Source organism: Chiloscyllium plagiosum, chromosome 19 (assembly GCF_004010195.1).
Source record: "Chiloscyllium plagiosum isolate BGI_BamShark_2017 chromosome 19, ASM401019v2, whole genome shotgun sequence".
In the NCBI taxonomy this organism is placed as follows: domain Eukaryota; kingdom Metazoa; phylum Chordata; class Chondrichthyes; order Orectolobiformes; family Hemiscylliidae; genus Chiloscyllium; species Chiloscyllium plagiosum.
The window spans coordinates 27,920,835-27,934,378 of NC_057728.1; the positions used below are offsets into that span (position 1 = coordinate 27,920,835).

Here is a 13,544-nt window from a genome sequence, read left to right on the forward strand (position 1 = left end):
GAGAGGGGAAAGATATAAAAGAAACCTAAGGGGCAACCTTTTCATGCAGAGGGTGGTACATGTATGGAATGAGCTGACAGAGGAAGTGGTGGAGGCTAGTATAATTACAACATTTAAAAGGCATTTGGATGGGTATATGAATAGGAAGGGTTTGGAGGGATATGGACCAGGTGCTGGCAGGTGGGACTAGTTTGGGTTGGGATATTGGTTGGTATAGACAAGTTGAACCGAAGAGTCTGTTTCCATGCTGCACATCTCTATGACTATGACTCTAAATACTCGAAAGTTTGCTTTCAGTTTATCTCCCTTTTATTTTGCTTTTATTTACTAAATTCAATTCTATTCCTGTTTGTCTCTTGTGAAATGGTGAACTTGCAAAATGATGCTGCTGATGTTCAGTCAAGTCTGCTAAATAAACATTTTCTAATTTTGTAATCCAAAAGATTTATTTTAACAAACATACAGTACCAAACCAGACTCCTTAAAGAACAAGAGCCGAGATGAATGTACATTAAGATTCACACAGTTACATTGTACAGACTTCAATATGGTTAATGACTGTAGGAGCAAAATAATATAGAAATGCACATTGCAGCTATACAGTATATCCCTTTTTTATAATTCCATCTCATATAATGGATGAGGGATATTTTCAGTTGCCAGTTAAAAAAAATGAGATGGGCAACAATTCCCACTTTTGGGACAAAAGATCATTCCAACATTTATGAATGAGTAGAAGGAGCAGGTCTCTCAAATAGGATTAGCAAAATATCCTCAACTTGCTTAATAACAGTAGAACTTTCTAACAGGAACTAGAACATTTTTCATACTTAAATCAGAATTACAATAAAAGCCGATGAGAAGGAAACATGCATATTTAAGGACATGAGTAGTAAAAATGGTAACTCTCATTTCCCAAATTAAAAACCTGATAGGCAGTCACCAATGATATGTGTTCCAAATTAAAGCCTCATCTGTTACATTTGGAGTGCATTCTATCCAATTAATAAGTTAATATTTCTGTAAATTAGCTAATCATACTTGATTTAAAGAAAGAATAATAATCTCCATAAACCTGTTATCAGGGATAAACATGCACCATAAAATGGTGCATACAATGCAACTGGATAAATTCCCTCAAATGGGCAATATGTTTATAAGATTCAATACAATCATTTGCTTACTGAACCTATTAGCTTTCTGGGGACATTGGCGGAGGAAAGACAAAGTGCTACAAAGCTTTGGTCATGTTAATTTGAGCAGAGGCAAGATGTAAACAGATCTATTAAACAAAGACTATTTCTTGGCTATTTAAAAATCTGCTGTTTTCTCATAAAATCCTGTGTGAGAAAGAATTAAAGGCAGAACTGATGATAAAGAAGTTATAAGGATGATATTGGGAACTAAAAAGATTTTTAGAATACTTTAAAATCTTGCCCAGAAGAGTGAATAGTATTTTAGAAATACTTTTGTAAATTAACCTGTAATACACATTGGTCTGATTCAATTAAATATGGATCCAAAACTAGGTGAATTGTGGGCTTTTACAAGCTATCAAGTTGAGACTCATTACTTGTAAGCAAGCACAAGCTCTCACTAAACTATCGCTCTCATTCAGACAGGTCACAAGAACCAGAGTGCAGAAGCCTGTGCTCAGTGTTTCAATGTTGGAGTGAGATGATTTCTGGAGGGACAGAACACTTTCTAGACACTGATCCTTGAAGCAATTTATAGTGATGCTAAGATCTAACTTGAAGCCAAACTGCCGCCAGCACATATTAAAAAATAACATGCAACAAAATACAATTTTCTGATGTGAATTGGCTGCATGCAATACCCGTCTGGTCATGCACAGACTTACAAAATCAATTCATAATTAGTAGAAATCAGAAGCATTAAATTCCCAAGTAGTACACACTCTTTAAAGCAAAAATAATGTTGTCATATCTCCCCATGAGATATCATTATTAGCCAAAGATTGTCAGAAACAAATGATTTTCTACATTTTATTACTAAATTGGATCACATATTCTGGATAAATATGATATTTCTCAAATATGACAAACAAAGATGGATTATCAACACAGTCAACACAGCTGTCATAGGGTTTGAAGCTTGTGGCATCTTGTGATGGTGGTCGATCATAACTTGGGTGTCCTTTAGTAAACTTTCCTATCAAAACCCGTGCCAAAAACATGATTTTGAAATATGCTGTAGAATCTGAGTACAAGTCAAAGTTGGCGTTGGATGCTTTCACGGCAAAGTATGTCCCTAAAGAAAAGAAAAGCACATGTTGTTGTCAAATTCTACAAATGGGAGAAGGAGCAACTTCTTCTCATAGACTCTCCATGTAAAAACAAGATTATAAGAAGAAAATGGGATAATCAAGCTATTTTCTATGTCAAAGAGAGTCCCAGAGTTATACAGCAATGAAACATACCCTTTGATGCAACTTGTCAATGCCAATCAGATATCTTAAACTGATCTCGTGGGCGGCACGGTGGCACAGTGGTTAGCACTGCTGCCTCACAGCACCAGAGACCCGGGTTCAATTCCCGCCTCAGGCGACTGACTGTGTGGAGTTTGCACATTCTCCCCGTGTCTGTGTGGGTTTCCTCCGGGTGCTCCGGTTTCCTCCCACAGTCCAAAGATGTGCAGGTTAGGTGAATTGGCCATGCTAAATTGCCCGTAGTGTTAGGTAAGGGGTAGATGTGTAGGGGTATGAGTGGGTGACGCTTCGGTGGGGCGGTGTGGACTTGTTGGGCCGAAGGGCCTATTTCCACACTGTAAGTAATCTAATCTAATCTAATCTCGTCCCATTTGCCAGCATTTGGCCTATATCTCTCTGAACTGTTCCTATTCATATACCAATCCAGATGCCTTTTAAATGTTGTAATTGTACACACTTCCACCACCTCCTCCGGTGGCTTATTCCATTTGCATCACCCTCTACATTAAAAGGTTATCCCTCAGGTCCCTTTTAAATCTTCCCCTCTCGCTTTAAAGCTATGCCCTCTTCGCCCTACCCTGAGAAAAAGACCTTAGCTATTTACCCTATCCATTCCCCTCATGATTTTATAAAGCTCTGTAAGTTCACCTCTCTGCCTCCAATGCTCCAGGGAAAATAGCTTCCGTCTATTCAGCCTCTCCCTATATCTCAAACCCTCCAATCCCAACATCCTTGTAAATCTTTTCTGAACCCTTTCAAGTTTAACAACATCTTTCCTACAGTAGGGAGACCAGAATTTTTAAAGCACATTATAAATTTATGGAAAGTTTTAATTTATAATATATGGAATATTGAACTTTTGAGCTCCATAAGCCAATTTAATGCCTGGGACATCCACAGATTGAAATGACTTTTTAAAAGGGTCCAAAAACATTGTCTTAAAATAGCAACCAGAATCACATGTCCCATTAGGTTGACCAAGTTGTATGAAACCAACATGGATGAGTTGCTGACTTAGGATTTGCTGTGTTCTCTCGCTGCTTCTGATATGCACTTTCAAAGGAAGCTGCACCATATATTCAGCTGCACTAGTTGCAACAAATCTAGCCGAGCGTCTCCCAGGATTCAGCCTCGATATCAGAACTCCTAGTGAAGCCTTCAGAGTAGTCTTATAGTGGTTTCTATGAGTGCCATGACAGCATACCTTAGATATAAGTTCAGCATACAAGATTTGCTTTGATAAATGTGAATCATACATTCTGGCTACATGACCAGCAAACTCAATTGTGATCATCTGAATGTGGTGCAAATGCTTGGCATACCAGCTCAGTTGAGTAACTCAGAGTTTGATATTTTCCATCTCATCTTCCACAGCTTTTGTAAACACCTCAATTAATGTGGTTGAGCTTCTTGGTATGACGCTGGTAAACAGTCCAATTCTGATATGCTTGGAGCAGAGTGGACAAGATTATATTATATGTACCTTCAGTTTGGTGGGGGATCTACTTCTTTTCAGTTCCAGGCTAACGTTCAAAGTTTGCAGAAGGCTAAATTTAATTTGACAAATGTCACATGTATCTTTTTGTCAGTATATTCAGCTTGAAAGAGATAGGTGCTGAGTTACTCATGAACTTATTCTCTGCTGACAGGTTTTGGTAATAGAATTTGTTCCCATTTACACGGGGTGGCATGGTAGCTCACTGGTTAGCATTGCTGCCTCACAGCCGCAGGGATCTGGGGTCGATTCCTGCCTTGGGTGACTGTCTGTGTGGAGTTTGCACGTTCTCCCTGTGTCTATGTGGGTTTCCTCCCACAATCCAAAGATATGCAGGTCAGGTGAATTGGCCATGCTAAATTGCCATAGTGTTATGGTGCATTAGTCAGCAGTACATATAGAGTAGAGGAATGGGTCTAGGTGGGTTACTCTTCAGAGGGTTGATATGAACTTATTAGGCTGAAGGGCCAGTTTCCATACTGTAGGGAATCTAATCTAAAAATCTAGACTGAAACCTTGAGGTCAAGATGGAACTTTCCTGAACATTACCTCACTTTTCTTTGTAATGAAAATTAAGCTGAAGTTGTTGCCTGCATGGGAGAACAAATTAATCCTACATTGCCCAACTCTGAATTGGCACCTAGAGTGTAGACATCGGCAAGCAGAGAAATGCAAAGTATCTCCCTCAGACTGAGCAGCTTCCAATCCTTGTGATCATTGATAGTGATGCTACTATCATCATCATGGGAGACATTGCTGAAGAGGTTTGGTGTTCTATTAGTAGCTAGGAATGAGTCAGAAAACTCACTATCAGCAAAGACACATGTGAATGCTGTTGTAAAACTGTCAAATCATTGTGATAAATTCCTCAGGTCAGGTGCTTCTCCAGTATCTTTAAAAGATCCTCATGGTTGATTATGTTGAAGGCCTTGGTCAGGTAAACAAATGAGGTCTTTGTTCTTTGGAATTTCATTTGGAGCCATCTAACCGTAGGCAATACTTCCATAGTTCCTCAACCTTTTCTGAAAACCCAATGGCTCTCTGCTGAGAGATTCTGGTAAATACATTGCCCTAAGTGGTTCAGAAAAATTCTGGATGCAAGTTTTACCAGTGATGAAAGTAAATACCCTCACTGAGTGTCATGTGAGTGGCAAGTTCAAGTTCTTTTTACTTGTATAGATTATCACAATCCCCAGGGAACCATAACCCAAATTAATCAAATTTGCCGAATAACCCCCAACTTAAGAATTTGCCAATAGGATTTGGCATTCTGTACTTATACTTTAACACAAGTCAGAACCAACCCAAACTAAACTCAATTAACAAGCAGATGATATTTCAAAGAAAAAGTTAAATTTAACTTCAAGTGATATAGGGATGAATCTAATATAACCACAAGCATTAGCAATACTTCTTACCACCATATGACAATTCATATCTGCGCAATCTTCATAACATGCTGTTCTTTATTCATGCAAGGTAGGCTAGAAGTCCTATCCAACAGTATGTTTTACTTTTGAGTTTCATGGTTATAATTATCTTTCATAAAGTGCACTTTTATGAACCTTGCTTCTGTCAAGTCACAACAGTCTGGATGATGTAGCTTTCAGAGTTCCAATTCAACTGATTAACCACTAACATATGTTTTGGCCACTTCCAGGCCAACAGTAAATAGTATCTCTGAGCTATTCACAAAGCTTTCCAGGATTTAGACCTTCTCACCTTCCTCTTGCAGTAATCCAAGAACTATTCTACCAAAAGAGAAACCTTACCTGCTGCTGAACTGATTTGTTTCTTCTCACGGTTTGCTCTGCTCTTGTTTCTATCTCTGTCTAAATTCTCTTTGTGTCTGCAGCTGGTTGTTGATTACCTTTATCCTCGAAGCCCCTCTACTTTTCACTCTCTTTTTTACTTTGTGTCCATCGGCAACACAGTTTCTTTTTTTTATTCCTGCTGATACTATTTCCAGGTCAACTGTTGTTTGAGCATGTGAGCCAATATTTCTTAGAACGCAAGAGTTTTTGGATTATTCTTTCAGGGGATGTGAGCTTCTTCGGCTGTGCCAAAGTTTATTGTCCATAATTGTCCTTGGGAAAGTGGTGTTAAGCTCCATTCTTGAACTGCTGAAGTCCATTTGGTATAGGCACACCAACAATGCCATTAGGGAGGTAGTTCCAGGATTTTGACAGTGAAGGAATGCCGATTATATTTCAAGGTCATGGTGCTGAGTGGCTTGGAGATGAACTTGCAGATTGTGATGTTTCCACATATATGCCTTGTCCTTACAGACATGGATTTGGAAAGTGCTGTTTAAAAAGCCTTGGTGAATTTCTGCAGTGCATCTTGTAGATTGTACACACTACTGCCACTGTGCATCAGTTAATGGAGTGAATGCACATTTATGGACATTGCACCTATAAAATGAGTTGCTTTGCCCTGGATGGTGCTGAGCCTTTTGAGCATTTGTGGGGCTGCACCCATTCAGGTAAGTGTGGAGTACTCTGTTGCACTCCAGACATGTGCCTGATAGATGATTGATTGGCTTTGGGGAGTCAGGAGGTGATTTTTTTCACTGTAGCATTTGTAACCTCTGCCCTGCTTTTATAGTCACAGTACTTATGTAGCAAGCACATTTTGGTTTCTGGACAATGGTAAACCCCAGCCTGGTGCAGGATTCAGCGTTGGTTATGACACTGAACATCAAAGGATTATAGGTAAATTATTGCTTGGTGGAGATGGCCATTACAACTGATCACTTTACAGCTGATGCAAACTCTTAGTAGTCTTTTTCAAGCACTCTTAAAAAAAGGCATTCCATAGATATCTTAAAGGACTTGCTATTTTTTCCTTACAATACAGCTACCAGGTCAGTGATGTCACAAAATATAAAATGGAGGATCATTGTATTTTGCAGGATGCTTCCTTGCTCCCACATAGACTTTCAGTGTGCTTCTTGATGAGGTATTGTTTATTACCATATATATATATATATATATATATATCCACTGGGACAGTATTGACTCCTAGAGGTTTGCATTAAACAGGAGTTTGTTATACTTTGTTGATGGCAACAGCATGGGAGGTCCATCAAGAGAGTAACAGATCACAAGCTGTGGTTGCCTGTTGTTTGCTTCTTCACTCATATATGAAGATCATTACAGGATGTATTTAAAATGATCTGGCCATCTTTCTAGAACTTTTTTTTCTGTGAGCAATGTTGGCATTTTGTCACCTATGGCTCTATGTAGTAGTTAGTTTTTGACAGTAGCCACATCCTGGTAAACTGTTGTGATGGGCTTGTCAAACCAGGAAAGGGTAGCCATCAGGACTCTTCTCTGTATAACTTAAGAGATTTGTCTTCCCTGTCATGTACAGACTGATTCAGGTGGATGAGACCAACCTATGGTCCAACTTTCTACAAAATGTGTCAGCATTGTGTTGTGGAATGTGTAAAGCTCAACAAAGCATAAGAGACATCCTTTCCCTCCACTGCATCTGGATTGTAACCAGCTATCTAGACTTATCCTTTTATGGACTAAGATTTGTCAGGATGAGACAATGAGGCTTACAATGCAATAACGATGCTGACAACAGATGCTTAGATGAACTTTAAACTAGACCAATTTTAAGTAATTTGGATTTCTGGTGTTCTGCAGCTAGTTCCCAAGTCAGGTTCAAAGACTGCCTGAACTGAGGTATCTCCTTTGCTTAAGATACCATTGTACAACTTCTTCTTAATTTTCAACCTCATATGGAAGCCAAGGTGTCTCAGAAAGCACTCAACATGATATACATAAAATTACAGTTTGGTTCGAACCAGGACTCTGACTTTTCTCTATTTAGTACATTGCTTTAGGTTGCAAGTTAATAATTTAAAATTAATTTTCATGAAAATTAATAAAGCAAAGTTACCTACCTTTCCCATATAAAGTTCCATTCTGTGTGAAGCTTCCCCAATCAAAGTTCTGGTAGCAAATGGCATCAACAATTGAGTGATCTGTAACTTCATGAAAAAGAAATTGTTCATCCACATCCTCATGATTCTTTTTCTTTATTTGTTCTTTCTGCCTGAGTATCAGTACGCAAAAGATGAATAAAAACTTTGGAAGAACAACTGAGAAGAATTACTTAACTTAATGATTTACTATAGACGTGCAATTTCAGCAGATGTGACTCTCTGTAATGGATAGCATTTAACAACAGGATGAGTATTTATTTTGCTTTGTATTATAAGATCTTTGAATGAAATCGTATCAGGTTCTGAGCAACCTGGGCTAAGGTATTTGGTGAGCCCTAACCATGTATGCTTTTTCCAAGCAGTGTGGTGAGATTTCTCACTAGTCAGTGCTGAGTTTCGAATTGACATACATCATTACTTATTAAATGTATTGTTAACAACTCAACCTGCCACTGGTTGTAATCTCACAAAACTCACTATACAAACTAGCCATCAGGGAAAACGCAACATGGAAACCAGAGGAATGTTCTTGCCATATCAACATGCTGTTTTCTCAAAAAATTTTTGTTGTTGAATATCAGGCTATAATATCATTGGCTGTAGGTAGTTCCATAATGCTGGTAGGAAGGGAGTTCCAGAATATTGACCCAGCAACATGAGAAGGAACAGCAGTATATTTCAATGTCAGGATGATGAACAGCTTGGAGGGGAACTTACAAGTGGTGGTGTTCTTATGTATCTTGTTGCCTTTGTCTTTCATACCTTTCCAAGAAACATCACATAATAGGACAGAAAGACTTATGACAGTGGTGCGCTGCCTTTCATTTGGTTTCTCACCTTTTATGAGGAGAGTATCCTACTCTAAGCATTCCAAACGGAAGTGGTATTGAAGGCTGCCCTTATACTGAGCCAGGAATCCTTGAGGGAAGGCTATTCCCCCTTGATTTGACTGAAGCCTGCTGACAACTACAAGAAGATTCCTGGCTCTGTTTCTGCACCAAATGGCAAGATAAGACAACAGTAATATGAATCTGGTATCTCTGGCTAAGGGGGCAAGGAAACAAAAGGCAAAGTAAGGCAATGCAGGGCAGGGGTGCTGTGATCATCCAGGTAGGCTCAGAGTGAGTGAGCATTATGAGAATAAGTAAAGAGCCTGGAGATTCAGTTTGGTCCAATCTTGAGCTGGGTGTGTGTCCCTGAGTGCACAATGTCCTTACAATGTTAGTTGCCAGTGCGCCTGATGGACAGCACTTAACCTTCATAAGTGTCCTATATGTGGATCAGAGATATGCATTGAGGGTTCTTGGATGCTGGAAAAATGGGACATTAATGTCTGTGGATGTGGATGTGTGCAGCTAGTGCACATAGATCGTGTGTTGAAATATTATTACCTGTTTCCAACATGGTGGCTGTTTGGAGGTGAATCCTCTAGGATTTCTACACAATGTTTTCCCAAAGTCTAATTTGGTAGTGAGTTTGATAATTTCAGAATCTGAACATTAACGAGGCTCATTCAGTTGTTAATAAGAAACTTAACATGCATTAATTCTTGCCAACTGGCAACTCATTGCTGACTGGTAAGAATCTTCCTACCCTGCTTGTGGAAAGTGGAAAAGATGGACCAAGACAATCTCACAGTTGAGATCTGCCCTACTGCACTTCTCATCTCATTCTGCCACATATGTCACCAAAGCTATACCCCTCAGCTCTTTATAAGACTCTGCTTCATGTTGTGAAAAAGACTTAATAAGTTTTCAGACAGCTATATATATCTGTCTGAAAACATCTCATATCTACATATATAGGTTGAATTAATGAGCAGCCATCTGTGAGATGCAGTATAATATTTGAAGTTGTTCACTTTGTTCAGAAGAATAAAAAAACAGTGTATCAGTCAAATGGAGAACAACTGTGGAATTCCAAGGTGCAGGGTGGTCATATGCAGGTACGGCATGTAATGCAAAAAGCCTATTAGGAGAGCAGTTGAACAGAGATAGATGTTATGTTTCAGGACATTAGAGATTTCATCTTGAATACTGTGTACCATTTTAGTTTCCTTATTTAAGGAAAGATATCAATGTGTTAGGGATGGTTCACAGGCAGTTTACTAGATTAACACGTGGACGAGGTTGTTTTATGCAGAAAGGTTGGTCATGCTGGGCTTATCTCCACTGGAGTTTAGAAGAGTGAGAAATGAAATGATTGAAATGTCAAAAATCCTGAACAGTCTTGACAAGGTAAATATGGAGAGGATGTTTCTACTCATGGGTTAGTCCAGAAGTAGAGGTCACTATTTTAAGATTGGGGGTCACCCTCTGAGGACTGAAAAGAGGAGATTCTTTTCTACCAGAGGTTGTGAGACTTTTGAACACTTTTTCAGAAGGTAGTAGAAGTGGGGCTACTGAATAAGGGAGAGCTGTAAGGATATTTTTAATATAGAGGTATAAAGATTCTTCTTAGACAACACAATCAAAGTTATTGGGAGTAGATGTGAATATAGAATTCAAACACAAAGTGGTCCGCTATTACCCTAGTAAGTGGTGAAGCAAGATTGAGGGATCAAATGACTTACTTCTGCTTATATTATACATACATTTTCCATGTTCCCCAGTGCTCCACTGCTGTTTAAGTAGCCTCTGCTGCTCCTTATACTGTTTTACCTTCTTAATCTCTGTATCTTGCTCTTGACTGCCTTGTTACATTTGTCTAGTATCAGAATGTTGTAAGTAGGTAGCTAGAATTGTACTAATTGGTAATGTTTTACAAACCACTGAAATATTTCCCAAAGTCCAAGGTTTTGGATTCTGTCAATTTTCTGGATTTTGCTGGGCTCCATGCTATTCTCGAAGAGGGACCGGATTTTCTTATATTCATTGGAGAGTGGAGAGAGCTGAATACGCTGCAAAAAGAATCCAGACCATGAGTATGTAAGTGAGAATGTTCAAATAAAGATTCATTCTGTCTGGTTTATTTAATGATCCAATGTTCTCATCAGGGAAATAACTCTTGGGGTGTGGTGAGGGGTGATAGCAAGTTGTTTTCTCACCAATTTGCAGGCTGTACTGCTTATCTGAATGATACTACGATGTAATCTCATGTACTGTCCATATATGGATCCAACAGGAGACAGCTGGATCGATAACGTGGCCAGCGTTTTGATTTCCTTCAACAAGGAACAGCATGGACACAACATCTAATGTGTTTCTAAAATGCAACAGGGTGGCTCACTGATATTTACACAGCCTGGCTGTCAGTAGAGGACAATGTGTGAATCACACTTAAGACACATGAGACACTTTTACAAGTTTATAAGTTTGAATGAGAACTTGGTGTGGACAAACAGTAATTTGGTAACAGACTAATAGAGCTATCTTCTGAATAGCCGCTATATGGTACCTGACAAATTGCATCACCTTACTCTACCAGTTCCTTAAAGTATTTTATCACCTATCCTTCCATTTCGAAGATGGCGGTGTTGGCATGATGGGTAGTGAGATTAGATTAGATTAGATTAGATTACAGTGTGGAAACAGGCCCTTCGGCCCAACAAGTCCACACCAACCCGCCGAAGCGAAACCCACCCATACCCCTACATTTACCCCTTACCTAACACTACGGGCAATTTAGTATGGCCAATTCACCTGACCCTGCACATCTTTGGACTGTGGGAGGAAACCGGAGCACCCGGAGGAAACCCACGCAGACACGGGGAGAATGTGCAAACTCCACACAGTCAGTCGCCTGAGGCGGGAATTGAACCCGGGTCTCTGGCGCTGTGAGGCAGCAGTGCTAACCACTGTGCCACCGTGTTCAGCCTTCTGGGCATGTCTGCTCCAGGCTGGCTGCATCCTTCTATCTCTCTTTCTTCTTTATCATCTTTCTCTTTATCTTTTTCCTTTCCTTCATCTTCTGACGCCATGGAGAAGCCAGAGTGGTGTGGCGAGGCCTCAGCTGCAATGGTGGCAGTGCCTGGAGCAAGGACTCTTGGCCCCGGGAGGCTCACAGTGTGGATTTGGGGACTCAGTGAGTCTCCGGCTGCAGCAGAGGCACTGCCTGGAGTGGGGACTCCTGGTTGCAATATGCCAGAAGCATGTTTGTCATTGCTGTACCCTGAGCAGAGGCCTGGGACACATAGCAGAGATCTTGCAAAGCCCTGGAGCTGTGTTTGAAGACCCCTTGTATAGAAGATGAACTCTATGTAATTGCTTTCTTTTCTTTTAGTAACTCAAAATGGTGCTGGATTGTGGTGACAAAACACTTTTCACAGTACCCTTTTAGCTATATGTGACAATAAATAACTCAAAAACTATATTTATGCCCAACACTGCATTGAGCCTCACCACTTCCTGTTAAGTATGGTTCAGCAGTTCAAGGACAGCAATCCTTCTTGTAAATAGCTGATGTAACAGCCCATCCATTTTGTCATTCATCAAGGCAGAATATCTTGGCAGCTTTAGTCTACCAATTGTCACGCAATTGTTTTTGATGTCATTTTGATATTTGTTCTTCGTTGTTTTTCTTTCATTGACCCTCTAAAAGTGTTGAAAACTTAAATAAAAAATTTTAAACACAGTTTTCCCCAAAAAAAGTCCCTGAATAATCCAGCACCTCAACGATGAGCTGTAGACCCAACTCTCGAACCCCCTTAATCACATTTCCTTAAGTGAGATCTAAACCACAGGGAGTGGATGATGGACCAGCACCTTATAGCAGGAATTATAAATGTGTAATCAAATACATTAAATGTAAACTGGCTGTTGCAGAATCTCAGTAACACTACGATATAATAGAGGAAAGGAGTTTACCGTGAATCCTACACTTGTTAAAGCTGACTTGTCCCAGTAATCTGGAATGCTTTTAGATTCACAGGAACTGGCTTTCCCTTGTCCTGATTGAACACTATTGTAAAATTAAAGAATATTAAATATTACACAATATTATACAATAAAGAGTCATATAAGACACTTGCAACATTTATGTATTTTGCTTTCAGTGAAATAGATATCAGAGGTGAAGAAGTGAACATTCTTTACATTTTGGTATCAGTTTCACCAACCATTCCCAAGTTCAGTACAACACAGGAGAGATGTTAAAATTACACATTCCCAAGTTCAGTACAACAGAGGAGAGAGGTTAAAATAACATGAAGAACTGCAGGTGCTGGAAATCTAAAACAAAAACATAAATTGCTGGAATATCTCAGAGTTAATATTTAGAGTCCAGTGACCATTTTACAGAACTCTGAAGAAAATTGACCTGTTGAAACTTTCCAGCATTTTTTGCTTTGGTACAGGAGGGAGGTTTCTTTGCACTGCCTGACTTCAATTACTAAACTGGTAAATACAGCATAAAATTTCTTTTGCACAATCTCAACCTCGAACACTCTTTATTATACCAATTTTCCACAAGTCATTCTTCTGACCTTTCAGAATGTGATCTAATCATATTAGATCTTTCTCTCATATATACATTATCCATTTGGTAGCCACGTTGGAATAATGCAGTTGCTCGACTCATGATTTTATAACCATTAATTTTAAGTAATAGTTCTCAAGGCAGCTGAGTGGCATGGACTTGAAACTATAAACAAATCCTGAAGTAAGACATCAGATAATCTGAAAAGGATCTTTCTATTTCCTCTT

At 39.3% G+C, this 13,544-nt stretch overlaps 1 protein-coding gene across 3 annotated transcripts in view; it reads right to left on the minus strand.

Moving 5' to 3' along the window:
* Positions 1 to 427: 427 nt before the first annotated feature.
* The window catches only part of LOC122559625 (protein mono-ADP-ribosyltransferase PARP12-like), a 51,081-nt gene continuing 37,964 nt past the window's right edge, over positions 428 to 13,544 (minus strand). For 2 of the 3 annotated variants that reach the window (XM_043709422.1, XM_043709421.1), the window contains 4 exons: positions 12,708 to 12,801; positions 10,671 to 10,801; positions 7,861 to 8,012; positions 428 to 2,271 (listed from right to left, as the gene is read on the minus strand). In XM_043709422.1, coding sequence (XP_043565357.1) covers positions 2,000 to 2,271; positions 7,861 to 8,012; positions 10,671 to 10,801; positions 12,708 to 12,801 — 649 coding nt within the window. In that variant the 3' untranslated portion in view covers positions 428 to 1,999. The remainder of the gene's footprint in view (positions 2,272 to 7,860; positions 8,013 to 10,670; positions 10,802 to 12,707; positions 12,802 to 13,544) is intronic. The other variant, XR_006314484.1, reaches the window with a different exon arrangement.